Consider the following 18,577-nt stretch of genomic DNA (forward strand, 5'->3'; position numbering starts at 1 on the left):
AGGTTTGACCGTACACCTGTCCCAAAATCTGCAATAGGAATTATATTTATCTTTGTTTATTTAACAAAACTACAGAAATTAGCATTATGAATTTCAAAATATGATGAATATTGATGAACAATTAGAATCAAATGTCTGTCACGTTTACCTAATGCAGTAGTAATAATAATCTCATTAATTTGAACTAATATAATTCAAATTTACTCTTAATTCAATCTGGACTGTAGTCATCATCTAATTCCTATTTAAATCAATGTAAAATTCTCTTGGTAATTTGAATTCAATTGTGTCACCTCCTGTTTATTCAAATCAAAAGCATGTGTTAGTAGATTAATATCATCATCCCATTTTTTGAAACTGAAAGATTGAGTTTAAAATTTAAGAACATTTCAAATCAGTTACTGCATGATTAGAATGGTTTACACTCATCATGTTGTGTGCTTGTTCATCGTGGCTTCTCATTTCTTTATTTTATTGAATGCATTACTGTACCTTTGTTTTGTATTTCTCATTGATTAAACATTATTCTCCTTGCCATGTGGTATTAATATGTTGTTAAAATCATTTTTTTTCTATACCATCTAGAAATGGTCTCCTTTTAATTTGAACTGTTTAGGCCATTCTTCTGAGTTCAAATTAATGAGAACGTACTGTATTATGTGGGTTAATTTAATGATAATTTTGTAAAATTTCAAACTACAGTTATGTAATAATATATAGTCTTAACAATTTAAACAATTTTAATATTTAATTTGTTTTTGTTAAATTTAACTAACTAATTGCAAATCAATTAGAAATTTCAAATTGATTTAAATCTAAAAATGCATTTATGTAAATTTCTTTTTATTTTTTAGTAAAACATTTAGGGCATTAAATGATTATTGGATTATTATGATTTTCCAAATTAGAATTTAATAATAAAAATGAATTAAAGAAAATAAAATGATTACAATATTACATTATATTAATATAAATAAAAATGTGAGAAACTGTCATGATAATGCTCAATAAAAAGAAATGCTTAATTAAGGTTACCAAAATTATTAATTACAAAATGTTTTTGGTTTAAGTTTGTGCTGATCATTACCTGAAGTGTGCTGAAGCTCAGCACATATGTAAATTGAATTTTTTTCATTATTCTACATTTTATTTACATTTGCATCAAAGTTGACCCAAACTGAGGTGAAAAATGCTTAGTAGCGAGGTTGAGGCCAAAGTTTTAAATGCGAAAACATGTATGTCAGACGTTCAGCGAACTTCTAGGCTTACAGGAAAGCAGTGCTGAACGTTCGACGTACACGTTTTTGTGTTTAAAACTTTGGCCTCAACCTTGCTAATAATAATTAATTTTATTAAATTATACAAACCTTACTGTCAGTTGTCAATTCAAGTTCAAAATTAAGTACACCTAATTCTGTTTTTACATGATAGATTGGTTCCCAGAAATTTTGTGTAAAAAAAATACATTGTACTGTGTATATATGGAAAATTAAAAGATTGGTTACGGATCTAAGAAATAACAAAAAATAATGAAATAAACCATATGATAAATCTTGTTAGAATCTTATTTTTTGCATGTTATCAAATTTTAATTTATATACATTACACATAAAAATGTATTATAGGAACATAAATTTCATTTGAAAAACAGAAAAAACACAAATAATTAACGAACATAAAAATTGGGCAGAATATGTAATGTGAGTTATACATAAGATTTTATTTGCTGTCATTTTCTGACAATGAACACATATATTTGCACATGATTGCAATATCACTGCTATTGCTAAAAATGCTTTTCCCCATTTTTCAACATTATGTAGTGCAACCACTCGACCACTTGGCATTTTTAATTTTTATTCAATTCAACTGAACTGAATAAAAATTAAGATGAAAAATGCCAAGTGGTCGAGTGGTTGCACTACATAGTGTTGAAAAATGGAACAAATAATGACAGTTTTAAAATTACTAAAAAATGGTTTGGTTATTCTTCATTCACAGGTGAAGTTTTTCTTTGAACTCCTGAACAATGTTAGCAATAATGTCCTGTGGTGCTGATGTTACAGTGGTTTTATGAACAAATTTAGTTATTCTATACCATAAGAAAGGCTGGGTTCGTATTGTGGCTAGCTCTTTATATAACTCTTTATAAGATGACGTTAATGATTTTAGATAGCATTGAAACTTTAAAGCTAATTCCTCATTAGGATCCTACTTGAAAAATTATTATTATTTTTTTTAATCCTGTTAAATCAAAATCATTTAAAGAAGTTTGTGTAAAAACAGAATTAGGTGTATATTGATAAGTAGAATGTAAATAATGCAATTTTTACCTGAAGTTTTCATATTATGCATTTAATATTGCAAATTTCATATATACATATTTTCAATTTTACAGGGTGGAAAGTAATTAGGTATTGAGAAGTTACTATAATTTTTATATTTCTAATGCAATGATGATGATAAATTATTTGGCATGTACTGTACCTTATTAAATAAAATAAGGATGCATACTTCAGAAATTCAATGTAGGCAGCAGTGCCATCCACCAACTTTCTCAAATAACTGGGATGGAATTCACAGCCTTCTGCAGGAAGTTAATGATGATATTCTGAATCTGTGCCTCCAATTCTTCTAGTGTTTGAGGTTTTGTTCAGTTCATCATCTCCTTTGCCCTAGACCTAGAGGAAAAAGTGACAGGGCTTGAGGTCACTTATTGAAGGCCATTCATGAGATCCTCATTGTTCCAACCAATGTCCCAGAAACTTCTGGTCCAACCAGGCACTATGGTAAGTGCAAAGTGAGGAGGCATGCCATTCTCCTTGAAAACAAGTTAATGATGTTTTCCCAGCTAGATACAGTGGGCCATACATAATCTTCTCACATCTGAAGATAGCAGTTGGCATTCATGGTGTCCTTCAGGTGATATAGGCTGAGGACCCTATTGGCTGTCATTCCACACCACACAGTCCTTTTGGATAATTCTGTCTCTTCTCTACTGTCACTTCAGGATTATGTGCCACTCAATAATGGCAATTATGTTAATTTAAGAAACTGTTCCTGTTGCTTCAGAGAATGTTTTCAAACAATTGTGATCAATCCTCATGCCAATGCAACATCAAATTCCCATATTCCATTCTTCAATCACAGTCTACATATGCCAGCTCTTGCATGTAATGTAGTTTCCATAGTCAATAATTCAATTCTTTCCATAATTCCATGCATATCATGTACCTCAACAGTCTCCTTTTGTGAGCAGTCTCACATGTTCATATGCCTACATACAGGCTGCAGATGAATGCATTTTCCTCTTATTGTGATGCTTATGGATGGCCACTTCTTTGTGCATCCACAACTGAACTTGTGGTCATAAACTTCAAAAGGCAATTCTTGATTGTTTCCAGGTGGATTTTAACACAACATCCTTCACCATATATCACTAATGCTGCACAGCAACCACTGATTTTCACATCTCTTAGTGTGCATTAATCTGCACTCGCTCATGAACAAACAAGTGTGGTCTGCCATCATTTTTGTCTTGCACATGTGGCTTTTCTCAGTCACTGCCCACATCACTAATGCAGAAATTATAAAATTTTATTGATTGATATATGTGCACATGCAAATTTTATTATAATTGCATTATTATTACAAATATTATAGCAATTTCTCAATGCTTAGTTACTTTCCATGTGCCCTGTATAAATTGTAATTGTGAGTAATTATTTCATTGTTACTTGTATGCATAATAAATTTAACAGTATAAAAGTAGTTTCTAAGATCAAATTTTTTTCAGTGGAAAGTACGAAGAACACTTGCCGCTTCAATCCATGAACTGGCATTTATTTTGGGAACAGAACTTACAGCACGTGATCTCTTACCAGTATTTGTAAGCTTTTTACGTGACTTAGATGAAGTGAGAATAGGAATTGTGCAGCATTTATTTCAATTTATAAGGGTAAATATAAAAATAAAATTTAATTTAAAGTTATGATTATTTTATTACTGTAAATTAATTTTTATAATTTTATTCATAAAATGCTACTTATGATAAAATATAAATGATAAAATATAAAATTTTAGACCACATTTTTTGTAATTATAAGTTTAACAGAACATTAATTTATCAAGCGCAGTCACATAATACTTGTAATATTTTGTTAATTTATTAATAATATAAGCCAGGAATAGCAAATTTTAACTCTGATGAGAACATAGTGAAATTTAGCAGATGAATATCCTGCCTTGCATATGGCCATATAAACATTACGTAACTCGAGTTCAACAAGCTTATGCATTGATGGACATAAAAAGGGTTTTCTAATGAGAGCAGAAATGGCAGAGTTGATGTAAAGTGAGGTTTGAAAAAATATTGTCAGGATGACATGGAGGAAATGGTGTTAAACTTGCAGTACACTGAATGGAGAAGTCTTCCAGAGAATCTATGTATGTGGAGATCCAAGAATGCTATTATTAATATGTTGATGATATTTTTAAAACATTTACATTTTCAAAAATATATTTTTCCTTGAAAACAGTTCAAATATTACAGTAAAAAATCCATGTGTGATTATCTCAATATACATATTGAATGATCAAATTACTCTTACATATTACTATAGATATTTAAGTTTCTTATAGAATCTTTTTAAAATAACTAAAGAAATTCTNTTAACCATTTCGGTTATCTGAGTGTCTGTTTTTTGAGGTAGTGATGTCATGCTGCATGATATTAGTTACAAAATATATACTATACTGTACATATATAAATTAATAAATGAAAATTTCTTACTTTTTTCCTCCTGTTATTAAATCCCAAACCAGCACCGATCCGTTCTCTAGCCCATTCACTACAATGTTTCCAAAATGAGAAATGGCAATACCCCAAGTATTCGAATCCGGTTTCCACTTTTTAAATAATGTTCCACTCTCCAATTCGTATACTACTATAAAGTTAGGCGAAGGATCATCTAAAGGCAATTCCTACAATAAAAATAAATTAAACAATGTCTATTTATTTTGTTTCGTTTTAAAATCGAATTGAAATTATACGTTTAATAGGTTTATATTAGAAAATTTACTTTGCAAATAGATACGAGATATCGACTGTCGTCACTAATAGCAGTCATGTTAGTCAGAAATTCGTGCTGTGGAATCCTCAGATCATAAATGAGCTTCCTTTCTGTAAGGTCCCACACTAACAATGGAAATGGTTTTTGAGTTTCGTCACCGCAGACACAAATTCTTCCATCCGCACTAACCAATAAACTATTTAAAAATCTACAAAAAAGTAAAAATTATTGCCCGGTTCTGGTAATTCTAAATTTTACACAATTTATTGATTTTTACCTATCTTCTCCCACTTTAAACGTCGTTTCCATATCGCCGGTTTCTAAACTCATGACATTTACATACATTCTGTTCCTCGATAGTGCAATAACATATTTATTGTCTTGAATACCGTAGTAAGGCATCTTCTGGTTCATAATTCCTTTCAGCCTCAAAACAAATTTTCCGCGATTCAAATCGTACAAGACTAATTCACGATTACAAAGAACCAATGCTCTGTTACCATTGAGGATTTTGATATCTCTGGGAGATTGAGAAATTCGAAGAGTTCTCACTGGTATCGATTTGTGAATGTCCCAAACTATAATTTCTTTTCTTTCTTCGGATAAAGTTACGGCATGATACGGATCGTCTTTTATGGTGAAGATGCTATTGAAAGTGAGCGAACTGTCAGTTTTTTGTTCTTCTTGAATACTTCCGACTGGTTTAAGCAAACAAGGCATGGCTGAGAGTAGACTAGGTATAGGTGGTTTAACTGTTCTTTCGTAGATTGATTGAAGTAAAGGATATTTCTCTGCATTTTCCTCTTCTGACATGAAACTTTTTAAGCGATTGTAAAATTGGCTATAGAATTGCGTGCTGTCGTATCTCAATGCGTAACTGGATAGATGCATTACATCTCTTAGAACATACACTTCGTTGTCGGCGTTGTCGGAGTTGTGATAAATATAAAAATCGATATCTTCCAGAAATTCGTACGGATCAGAAGAACCGCACTTGGCAACGATCCATTCCGGACTAAACAAATAAGAAGCTTTGGCAATTGGACAACCTTGATCCAAACAGTTCATTGGTAGTTCGCTCAGTTTGCGGCAATTCGGAACAGAGCCGAACACAACGGGTTGGTCTAACACTAATCTATTGATGAATTTGTTCTTGTATAACTTATATTTATCTCCCGCCCATTTACCTGAAAAATAATCCACTAACGACATTTTATACTTATCAACTTTTTGTTCTTTGATATGCTCCCAGCATCTGTATTTGTAAAATTGGTTCTTCCAAGTTGTGACATTTCGGCGACATTCAGTTCTAACGTCAAGAAATGCGTACAGGTATCGCTTGATCAGATGCCATATCAGTCGAGGAAACCTGATAAATGTGCTAACGTTATCGTGGTAAACACATTCCAGAGCAGCATCTTCGCAGGACAATAAATCTAACATCTCTTCGTCCGTTAAGCCATGTTTGGCAGCTCCCAACAAACCGATTACATAGTTCATTACTTCTTCACCCACGTAATCACCTAAAAGCGATAGTTTACTCTCTACCAAATCCTCAATATTGTTAGGAATATTCTCGTTATCTACATTCTTAGAACTCTGCCATTTTATCGCCGAATATCCCAAAATTCTAGCGTATCTTGGATTAGGACAATTTGATAGGCAATTTCTAATTAAAGTTTTTTGGGAATTTGTTAACACCCTTTTGTTGTTTATTAAGATCTCGTCAATTATTGACATAGCTTCAATGGATGTGAGAGAAGGAATAGACAAGAAACTTGATTCTGGAAATATGTCCTATTGAAAAAAATAAAGCATCAAAAGCCGGTTAAACACTACAAAAAATTTAAATACTTACTCGTAATTGTTTGAGTTCAGGACTATTATCTCTGAGAGTGAGAATGAATTTGGTCTGTCTAGGCAGTTTGGTGGGAATCCAACTTAAATCTCTGGAGCTATAATTAGCGACTTGATCTAAGCCGTCTATCAATATGTTCATAGGATACTTCTGACTAGTTCTTCTTATCAAAATTTCAAACGATGCGTTATGTTCTTGCATATTCTGAAATTAAAAAATAAAAATGCTTATTTGTTATCTCTATTTCAATTTTAAATTCTGCCAAAATTATATCTACTTTAAAGGCTAATGAAACGTGTTCTCCTATTAAACTGCAACAATGTTCACTAATGCTCCTTAGGATTCTTTCGAGAGTGGCAGATTCGGAACTGATTCCTATGTGTCTGAGAATGATGGCTGTATTCGGCATCCAACTAGAACACAAATTAGAAACTGCGGCCATTAGTCCTGTTTTACCGCATCCGGCGGGCCCATATACAATTAATGGACTAGAAGACTGCCCCTCCAAATATTGTCTGATGGCCATTAACACATCTTGCCTGCCGATAAATTTCGCCGAATGTATTTTACTGGTCCACCATTGGAGAAGCAATTCGTGATGAAGTGGTTCTTCCATTCCTGCGAAACAATCTTTATTATGAATATCCACGATAAAAGTTTAAGCCGATATAGAAAAATTCTGCACCTTTATATGTTTTAGTTTCTTCTTCTACGCTATCCGCTTCTACAATATTTTCAACTATTTTTTTTATTTCGTCTTGAACGGCTGAAAACTTTTCTTGACTTTCTTCGTCTTTTGTTTCTAGAGAAATAATTCTATTTTTCGGTAAAATTTCTTCTAGCTGCGAGATAACAGAAGAGCCTACTTGTGCACTATCCGAACCACTATCTCCATTCATTAATGTGCTATAATTAACAAGCAAGCATTTGTTTGCAAAACCTTTGTTTTCGATGACCGTTCTGTTAATTTCTTCTTCCAATACTGAAAAAATAAAATAAATCAACAGATATATGTACCGTATTTATTGTAATAAACAGCGCGCTGTCGATGACTTTTTCTATCTTGGAGCTGTGCCGCTTATCAGAATATATACGATGTATATTATACACTGTATATTTAAATTATTTACCATTAAGAACTAAAAAAAACCATTACCTAAAGACAAATAATTGGCTTTCTTTCTATCCGGCAAGATTTTGGATAAGATGTTGATCATGGTGGCCGATTCTTTCCGCCACATTTCAATAGCTTCTTTTCTCTCCGATATATTTTTGGATATTATATTGGGTATATTATATCTAATAGACTGAAGAACGTAACGGGGAGGAATATTATTCTCATCCAGCCGATACCATTTCCTAAGATAATCTCGGTCTTTATCAGATTCTACTTTGCGTATAAAATTATCAAAATCTGTTTCTTCGATTACACGAGGTAGACACGGTTCATATATTTTGCCTTTATACAAAACCTAAAATAAAATAAAATTTATTCTACTTATTTAATTAAACTAATAATAAAAATGGAAATTTTACCAATATTATAAGTTTTCCTCTCTTCTTCAAATTTTCTAAAGTTTCGATACAAATCTCTCTGAACGTATGATCATCTATGCAATCGGCATACATCCCGCAATGTAAATTCACTACGTTTAGTTCGTATCCCATTTCTGCCACTCGATGCCTTAAGGTAGGAAATATAGCGGCATACATCAAATCAAATTCAGATTCCGTCTCTAAAAAACGTTTAAAAATATAAATATCCATAAAAAAAATATTTGAGGACGTCATTCTGTAAACTTATATTTACTGTTATTTCTAAAATTATATCAGAATATTCATTAAGTAAAAATTTATCTACTCGTCACCTAAACTTCGTCCATAAATTCGTATGAAATTGTAACTCGACAAAATGTCGTCATCGTGATACATTAGACCGAAGGTTCCCAAACTGTGGCTCGCGAGAGTTCCACAGACCCATTTTCTATAAACGCTTTTTATTTTATTATTTAGCAAATATCGCAGTTTGCAAGAGAAGATCAATTGTGCGGACGAATAAAAAATTCTTAACTGCGTTTATTGTGGTTAGTGTTTTTAGTGTCGGCTTTTTCTGTAAAGGAAACGTTACGAGGTAAGTATTCATATACAGTATTACATTATTATGTTATGAGGGCAGTTTATTGTGACCACAGGTTATTACCTGGCAGTTTATTGTGACCACACCCATTCAAAACAGTTTATTGTGACCACACCCATTCAAAACAGCTATTGCATTTTAGTCAATTACTACAATCATACCATTGAATATTAAAATTGATCAGTATTTTATTATTATTATTATTATTAAGCAATAAATTGATTTGATAGCATTACTTAGTGTGTAGAACAAGAGGGCCCTTCAAGTGCTTCATCCGTCACTGCCTTACACCAAACAGAGAAAGTATTAATTCCGTTGTTCAATAGGTGTAAAAAGTCATTACTGTGTTTATTAAGTTTTTATTATAGTAATTTTTAATTTCTTATTCAATTCATTTATTTGCACGAAGAAAGAAATAATCTATCGACTATTCTGAAAATTGATAGAATTTTTAAACTTTCCATCGTTTCAAAAAACTATCTTCACAGAATTTTTCTTCTTATTTTTCGTTAATGTGTAATTAAAACTTAAATTTTACTAATCTTAGAGTTGTTATTTAAATTTAATTTAAAATCAATCAGCTACGCTTGAAATAGTTGTAAAATATATCTTCGCTAAACCAAAGTTATTTCATTGTAATTCGAGAATTATACAGCGTGTTTCGAAATTCCTTTTACGAATTTACAGGGTAGATTCCATTAAGAAAAACTAACATAAAAATGTTCAGTAACGTTTTTGAAATAAAGCCTTTATTAATGAGTTATAGACAGTTAAAGTTCAGTGACGTCACTCAAATGACCGGCATGACTTCTTTGTTAACAAGAAAAGTGTGATGTACGGGGGCAAGACACTAAAATTGATAGCATTGTGACGAAAAATTTGCAGCCCAGCATTTTGACAATGTCTCAATAAATAATTGTTCGTTTTAATTTGTAAAAAATTGTTATGCAAATAACTTTAATTTAGCGAAGACGTTCTATTTTCAAATGTTCAAAATGCTTCAAATATAATCGTCAGTATTATTTTATTCATCCTTTTCCAACGTTTAATAATTTCTCAGCTAATTAAAGATTGGTTAAAAACGATGGCTAAACAAAGAATTCTACTCCTTTAAATTTTTCGATATACTTGGAAGTAATACCTCACGTAAAAATAAATGATAAAACAATAGAAGATGATAGATACCAAAAGAGCTAGTGCAGACATATATAGATATTTCTTTGGCATTTGACTTAATGTCGGGTTTTCGTACCCTCCCCAGTAGAAGAGATCTGACATCATCGGAACAATATCTGAGATCTGGCAATTCATCCATTAAACGGGGATCATAACTCAATCTTCTTATTTTATGATACTGAAAATAAATATAGTTTTATAGGGCTTTAGATTTGGTATAATAAAATCTTATTAAGTGTTACTACCGGTTGCGAAGTAGATAGCCTTTTAACTGGTGGCATTTCGGGAGCTAAAGGATCGGAGGTTATTTCGGGAGGAGAAGTTTTGTCCGGTGTTTCGGGTATAACTTCCACTTTAATCTGGCATACGGAAGAAGGTGCTTCGGCTTTCGATTGACTGGTAACTGTCGCCTGCGATGGAGTTTCTGCCTCCTGTTTCTGGACGGCAGACGACGACGGCGTCTTGGATTCATCCGATTCGGGTCTGAGAAAGAAATCCAATTTATTAAATAATGAATACAAGTAAAATATGTTAATCAGCAACTTAAAAAGCTTTATTAACGTACTAAATGTTTATCAACAAACAGAAAAGATAAACAATTTTGTACAATGAATAGTCAATCAAAAACACAAAAAGAACTGGGATTTGAATCAACGTCCTTCGAGAGCATGCCAAATGCTCAAACTACCGGAACATGCCTTATCTTGAATGAGATTCTTAACTTTACTACGAAATAGTTAGATTAACGTATTGAATGGGCTAGATCAGTGTTTCTCAAATTTTATGTTCGGGAACATTTTTCATTCCAATCTCTCGCAGACTCACGGAAAACAAGTAAACTGCCCTGGACCGAGGAATTAAGAGCCCCTCTACAATATTTATTTCGTTTATTTCTTTCCTTATTGCTATAGGAATCCCAATATGTATTTTCCCCCCAGTCCCCTGTTACCCTCTGGGCTGACCTGTAGATCAGTATTTTTATGAAATTAAATAAAAATTATAAAATGGAGAGAACGGAGTTCAAATGCAATATTATTATTGTTATTTTAATTTTCAGAATGAATTAGAAATTTTATTATTGTATTTCTCTTATCTTGTGAAATACAATACAATAACAAAAAAAAAGACCAGATAACACTACACAGAAACGAATTCAAACTATAAACCAACTCGAAATAAACTGAATTCAAAACAGAAAAACTAGATCTAGTTTATAAAAGATTAAAATAATATCAATGTCCAAGCTTAGGAATGTATGGTGCCACACTACATTTAATGCACGTCTCATTTTGGAGAAACTATAACCAATCATCAGGAAATGGATCTTCTGATCCATTTAAACCGAATTTTTAACCCCCATTTTGTACCTTTTCTACCCTTTTCACCATTTCCCTCAATTAGCATCATTTTCCGTTTGTTTTCAAGCTTTTGCACAAAATTGCAAATGAAATTTTACTTTTGATTCGGGTGTCGAGAGTGAAACGATTTCTAACCGATTTTCCTGCCTATTTAACGTTTGGAAATTGAAATTATGCTTTTGATTGGCTAATGAATTTCAACCGTAAACAGTTTTGAATTTGAATTTGAAAATTACTCCTTTCCAAAATTTTTAATTTCTTGCTGTGATTGATTAGAAAAAAATGTCGGTTGGCTAACAGTGGCTTGAAAAATACTATAAATAAGGGACTTCCTTTGGCATCTTTTTAGCGAAGTTCTGCACTTTTTTAATCATATTATAAAAATATAGGCCTATATATTTATATTTGTATACCGTATTGACCCGAATATTAGGCGAGTAAGGTAACTCACTTGTCAGTCCATTTCGGCAACTCTAGTATTTACATAAGAAATTTTTCACAGAAGAAAACAAAGTAATTTGGATATAAAGTTTCATGTTAGATTAAGTTACACGTATGGCACGAGAAAAGTGCATGGTAGCTAACGATGAATGAGTCATACAATCTAAATATAGGTGTCAAGTGATGGTCGAGTGGTCATTTGGGAGAGAGTACGTGAGGATCGCCACGTTGACAGTAGTGATTAACAAAGAAATTGTTCAATGCGCGACCACTGTCAGCCAGTGTTGAACCTGTCCCTCGGGACCAGGGTTGCAAGGTCCGAACGTTTCGTACCAGTTGGGCAACATTAACTGCAATCACGCCTTATTTCTTGGGGTAGCGGATTATGTATTTTTTGAGATAATCTTCATCTAGTTTACATTTTGAACTTAATTCCAAATCATAACCTAAATACTTGAATTTGCAACCCAATTTGGTAACGCTGGTTTTCGACACGAGACGTCATTTTCTAGTTATTGATTTTTCTTGTAAAACTTTGAGGGTAACGAAATGTTAGATAATTAATGGGGAGGAGTACGCAGATTTGTTAACAAGTGTTATCAGTAGGGAGAGGTCAAAATTTCTCTAAAAATGCGTTTTATAATTTACGGACAGCCCATGAACTGTTTATCTTTGCACTTAACCAAAGTAATAGCTATGGTTTTTCCGGGTCTAGTTTCAAACGTTGACTGATTTAGTTGTAAAATATTTATTTTAAGAAATGCCGAAAGTAGTAAGTAGGAGGGAAGATTTAAGAACACTAGTTGCAGGATGTCCGAAGGTATCTGATGGAACTATCTTGAGATATAATATTTGTGACGTGAAGATCGCTTTTGATGAAAAGTTCAATTCGGAACTTGATAAAAAGCATACTTTGATCTCGAGATGCGTAAACGGAAACGAATTAAAGCAAAAAAAAAAAAAACGAAAAATAAATTTATTTCAAAAACCGTGGCAGAAATTAGTCATAGTGCCGATTCTAGAAACGAATTATTTTCACCTTTAGCATCAGCTTTTTATATTCTGGAATCCTTCTAAGTAAAGTTAGCCATTCAAGTTTGAAAAATCTTTTGGACAGATAAATTGGCAAAACCGTTCCTGATGAAAGTACTTTAAGAAAATGTTATGTTCAATCAGTACATGCAAAAACTATCAGTAAGATAAAAGATATCGGAGATAACCCTTTTTGTTTCTTGTGGACGAAACAAATGAGATGGAACGGTTAGTTTTGGATGATTTAGTGGCTCCATTAACAGGCAAACTGTGGATACAATACTTTTAAAAATATACAAGCTGCCAAAGTGTAATGCTGTTCATGTAAAGCAGGCATTTAATGATGCCTGCATGAAACCGTGGCCTGATGTCATTAAATACCAAAACGTATGGACCCTCCTAACAGACCAAGCATCTTACAAGCTCTCAGCTTTCAGGAATTTAAAACCAATGCTTGTCAACTCGAATCAGATTTCATGCATAGCACACGCCCTTAATTTGGTGTGTGAATCAATACGTGCTAAATATCCCAAAGCAAACATATTTATTTCAGAGATTTAAAAAAATTTAAGGAAAGCGCCATCAAGAGTCGCTGTGTACCATGAAGTCATACAGTTCTCCTGTCACCCCGATCTGGTCATCAGAAGATGGGGAATATGGATAAGAGCTACTAGTTTCTATTGCAAAAATTTTGAGAAAATCAAAAAAATTTACTTTGCATGTAGAAGATTCTGATTCTGTTGCAGTTGGTCAAATTAAGAACTTAGTTTTAGACGCTACTGTCCAGGAAGAACTGTCATGTTCATACGAATTCGTTTTTGCAATCACCGAATTAGAAAGGAAGGATCTTCAAAAAGAAAAGCAATGGGGCTGTTTTCCTCAGTATAAGAGTTAAGTTAGATCAGTGTTTTTCAACCTTCTTGAATACTCGACCCCTTTACAAGTTAAAAAATTCTGGCGACCCCCCTAGGGCCATATTAAAACTTTATCAGTGATTTAAAAAACTATGTATTTAATTTTCTTTCTGTTGAGACAAAGTATTGTTGATTAAAATGTAAATTTCAGAAGAATCGACAATAATTTAACGCATAAAGTATGAAACTTCCTTTAATTATAACATTACGCACAGAGAACTGTTGACCTTTTTTTTTTAGGATCTGAATTTTCAGCTTCTACTTTTCTACTTTTTATTTCCTTTTGCAAATCAGCTCAACACTTTTTCCGCTACCATTTTCTGGGGTGGGCCGTAATTCTCGCTGAAATTGTAGTTTTTTTAATGTAGTGTAGGACCTACAAACACTTGTCTTTTTCTTCTACCCGCGACCCCCCTGGGGGTCGCGACCCACAGGTTGCAAAACACTGGGTTAGATGATTTGCCAAGCAAAAACTTGAAAAGAACTTGCTAACAATCCAGACTTGAAGGAGGTCGTGGAACGGAATGATTTATAATTTCGAGTCCAGACCAGGTACTGCCGCTAACATCTGTGGATGTTGAACGATCTTTTTTTGCATACAAAAATATCCTTTCTTGTAATCGCAAAAAAATATATATATATTTGAAAATTTGGAAATGATTACCTTATCCCTGTTAATTCATTCCTTTTGACAAATGATTGTGATTTAAGCGACAACGATATGTAAGTAGAGTATAAAAATGAATGACCTGTGAAAAATATACTATATCCTACAATTTAAATAAAAGTTTCTAGATGCTTAACATAATTCTAGCACTAATCCTCTGCACCATTTTTCCTTTTTTTTAGCACTCTGCACTCTTTATTTTACACTTTTTAGCACCCTAAAATCGTATTCTTAACGATGACCAAATGCAAGAAAATACTCGAATGCAAGCACGAATGTATGGATGGACAACACGAATGAATGGAGGCGAATACCTAACATTCGTAACGAGTAAACCATCCACACTTCTAGGTATCAGCCAAATGTGTGCTCCGCGTTTGACAAATAGCGAATGTCTGGACACTATTTTGAACATTTGTAGATATATCAGTGTGTGAATCCATATTTTTTACATGAAATCCGGAGCACGTTTCGATCCTGTAGGATGTCGAAAGCCTTGCACCAAAAACAACTTTAGTTCATATTAATGTTTATTTGTATCTAAGTTTTAGAGATACAGTATTATAAAATAAAAATAGGATAAAATAAAAGAACAAATTTAAGTATGCAACACTTGACTTTTCGACCGTTAACAAACAACTGAAAGTGAATTCCCACTATACCGATTATACTTGACGTATCAAATAACAAAAATTTCTGTTGCTATAGATACTTATTAAATTGTGGAAATAATTTATCGGGCATAAATGACGATTTATTTAATTCGAATGTCATCTGACGGAAAGGATCTCAACAAACTGTTGTAAAACCTAACAACGAAGCTCAGTTCCACTTAAAGCGCTTTAAACAATACGTTCAGTTTAGGAACACGAGGTATTAATTTCAAATTTCAGCTGCTTTTTTACTTCACTTAAAGTGCTTCTTCCGGACTGTATTTCAATGGCGACACCGACCGGAACCTATAAGTTATATAGAAAACTAGCTTTGAAGATTGTAGCTTCTTATAGTATTAATATCTGATATTGGCGGAGAACATAACATGATATCATCTTTACATTAGTAAACGTACAGATACTTGATATCAACAACATTAATATTTAAAAACTGTGATGCTATTTCCGAAATGTAGACAACAGACTTTATATGAAACCATCATTATTTTATCGGGGGCGAAAATCATATTGGGTAGTGTTATTAAGAGCTATATTTAAGTCATTAGTAAATTTTCTGGGTGGGTAACTTATGCTTTTAAGTGAAAAATGGATATTATGTATTCAAAATTTTTATATTGTCAAATGAGTATCTCTCTTTTAATTTTCAAGTTATTTTGTAATTATTTATTAATACATAAACAAGGATGATAGTTCTAAACTTTCTACGATATGTGCATGATTAATGAATTTTTCTTTGGCTCGAAATCCTTATGTCCGAAAATGAAACACCACATTCCGTTGGTGTATTTCCATATATTAAAAACAACACAAGGTATTAATGCCTTACGAATTTACTATTTTTGAACAATTTAGAGAGGAGTAGAGCAAAAATAAAATATAATAAGAATTAATGCATTTGTTTTGCTAAATTATTGATAAATTGAAATCATAATTGATTTTAATTTTATTTTAAGATTAATAATAGACAATAGAATAATCTTAATTTCTTACTATTAATGAAAATTTTTCATTATGATAAATATATTTTATATACAAATATATAATAATAAATCTTTAATATATACAGGACTTAAGCCATGTTAATACAAAATTACAGACAAATGTTACTAATTCAAACATTAATTACGCCGATTTCCACTCGAACTAAAATAATTTACAGTGGTAAAGGTTTTTATTTTAAAGTTTTCAAATATTTAATATTAAGAATACATTATTTTATGTAAAATAAATTAATATTGTGTTATTAATGTTATTTGTTATGTAAGTTGGCTATAAAATAAAAATAAGAGAGAGTTCTTCTCCTAACAAAATGTTTTATTTATAAATTAAGCTTAATTTTATTCGCATTCTGCTTTTATATGATTTTTATTTTATTTAAAAATGATAAATTTAAAAAAATAAAAGTTTTCCCATACTGTAGAACTACTTGAACGAACATTTAGTTAGTGTTTATTCTTCACAATCTCAAACTTTATTATAGCATTCTCTTTAGAAAAGAAAGAAAGTAAAAAAGAAAAAAGATTCAAATGAATGAAATCTGGTATTTATGAATGAACTGACGTAAATGGCTTAATGTATCTGTATATTTTCTGAGAATAAAAATAATTTCAATGCAATTACAATTTACAATTCCAAATCTGTACGCAATTAAATAACTTATAAAACAAAAACCTGTAATTACATTATATTACATTATATATAGATCTGTAGTGAAAGTAAAAATGAATTATTCGGTTTAACAGTTTTTATACACTTGAATCATGTTTTTTATACACATAAAAAACAAGAAAGTTTATAACTTTTTATGCCTTGTGTACATTGTTATGTGTGATATAAAATAAACAATACGATAACTTTGATTATTATAAAATCGATGAGAAAGTTTTAGAATAATTTACAGTTTCTCTTACAAGGTCTTAGAATCGTAATAACTTAATAAGGTGGCAAAATGTGACGAATTGTATTAAATAAATTTATTAAAAAAATATATAAGCGATCTCCGAAAAAAGATATTTAATAAAATGTTTAAAAATAATTTTTCAAAAACAAGCTTACTTTTTACATTTAGGAGAAAGTTTATCCTTCTGGAAGGCGGAACATATAGCACCCATTTTCTTCTATTTTGGAATTAAAGCATAGTTTTTTCTGTAAAATTTCAAAAATATTTGTTAAATCCGGATCAAAAAACATCGTTCTTCTCGAAATCTAAAGAATATCCGAAAAGAGAAAATGAGCTAAAAATAAACTTTATCAACGAAAATCTCAAATACTTTGCCAAGAAAAATGTTTTAATGTCAGAAAATGTTTCAATGTTCGATAAAACAAAATTTACCAGCAAAAACTCGTTGTGTTTTAATGTCATTTCTTATTTCCGAACGTAAAAAATTTCGATTAAATAATTATAAACTACATTTATTCTTATTCTGGATACGAGAAAAGTCGTTGTCAATTATTTTTCGATTTTCTATTAAATCGTTCATCTCTTTCATTAAGTCTAAAACGCAAAAAAAGGTGACCTTTTGACCTAAGATGAGCCGTTTCATCGCTGTTCTGCAAGGAAGACTCGGTTTAAATCGCTCTAATTATACATTTTCATGCTGATGAAAGTCTATGGCTCACTTCCAGCCTGTTGCAATCGAGTTAAAAATATTTTTCGTTCACTTTTACAAATTTATGATTTTACTATCGGCCTAATCCCATCAACAACATAAAGTTTAACTACAGTATAGAGCCGTAAAAAGCAATAACTGTACTTAAACTTTCGCTAATCGCTAAGTTGTTGATAATGTTACCCTCGCTATATATAGAAACGAAACGCGGCTTTGGAAGCAGTGAATGTCCTATTCGAAACTTCATCTTTTTTTTCTTCTTTTGTAAGAAAAATACAATATATAAATAAATATAAATGATAAAATTTGATTTTTTGTACAAAACAAAAAGATTAAATTATAATTTTAAAAAATTCGGTTACCTTTTTTGGAAATTTTTACCGTTTTTTTTTTTTTTTTATCTGGAATTGTCCGGTCTAATAAATTATAAATATCGAAGTCGGTTCAATGGCATAAAATATTAATATAGTTTGATTAAAATCCGGTTAAGTGACTGAGTAAAATTAAGTTTTGTTATATACTCGAGTTCAAATTTAATGTCAAAAATAGATGCCCTTTGAATCCGGCAGCGTCACTCAACGGGAATTTTTGTAATTAAATCATTTTGAAATTTTTTAGATAAATTTATTTCCCCTCTCA

General features: G+C 31.5%; 1 protein-coding gene across 1 annotated transcript; it reads right to left on the reverse strand.

The window, feature by feature from the left end:
* Positions 1-4,788: 4,788 nt before the first annotated feature.
* On the reverse strand, positions 4,789-18,495 carry LOC111642386 (NACHT domain- and WD repeat-containing protein 1-like). Its single transcript, XM_023388731.1, has 12 exons — positions 18,301-18,495; positions 17,385-17,474; positions 10,489-10,726; positions 10,253-10,421; positions 8,467-8,666; positions 8,087-8,402; positions 7,616-7,912; positions 7,208-7,548; positions 6,931-7,134; positions 5,350-6,869; positions 5,082-5,280; positions 4,789-4,983 (listed from the first exon to the last, which is right to left on the reverse strand). Exons 2-12 carry the CDS (start codon positions 17,438-17,440, stop codon positions 4,789-4,791), a joined length of 3,735 nt encoding a protein of 1,244 aa, XP_023244499.1. The 5' UTR covers positions 17,441-17,474; positions 18,301-18,495.
* Between the last annotated feature and the right edge of the window lie 82 nt (positions 18,496-18,577).

This window comes from Centruroides sculpturatus, unplaced genomic scaffold, assembly GCF_000671375.1.
Source record: "Centruroides sculpturatus isolate CEXI.00-Female unplaced genomic scaffold, Cexi_2.0 scaffold1718, whole genome shotgun sequence".
Taxonomy (NCBI): Eukaryota; Metazoa; Arthropoda; class Arachnida; order Scorpiones; family Buthidae; genus Centruroides; species Centruroides sculpturatus.

Coding starts and splice junctions, on each gene's coding strand:
- LOC111642386 (XM_023388731.1), bottom strand. CDS start 17,440: ATGGGTGCTATATGTTCCGCCTTCCAGAAGGATAAACTTTCTCCTAAA. Junction 7,135..7,207: donor ACGTTTCATTAGCCTTTAAA/GTAGATATAATT, acceptor TTTTAATTTCAG/AATATGCAAGAACATAACGC. Junction 6,870..6,930: donor CTGAACTCAAACAATTACGA/GTAAGTATTTAA, acceptor TTTTTTCAATAG/GACATATTTCCAGAATCAAG.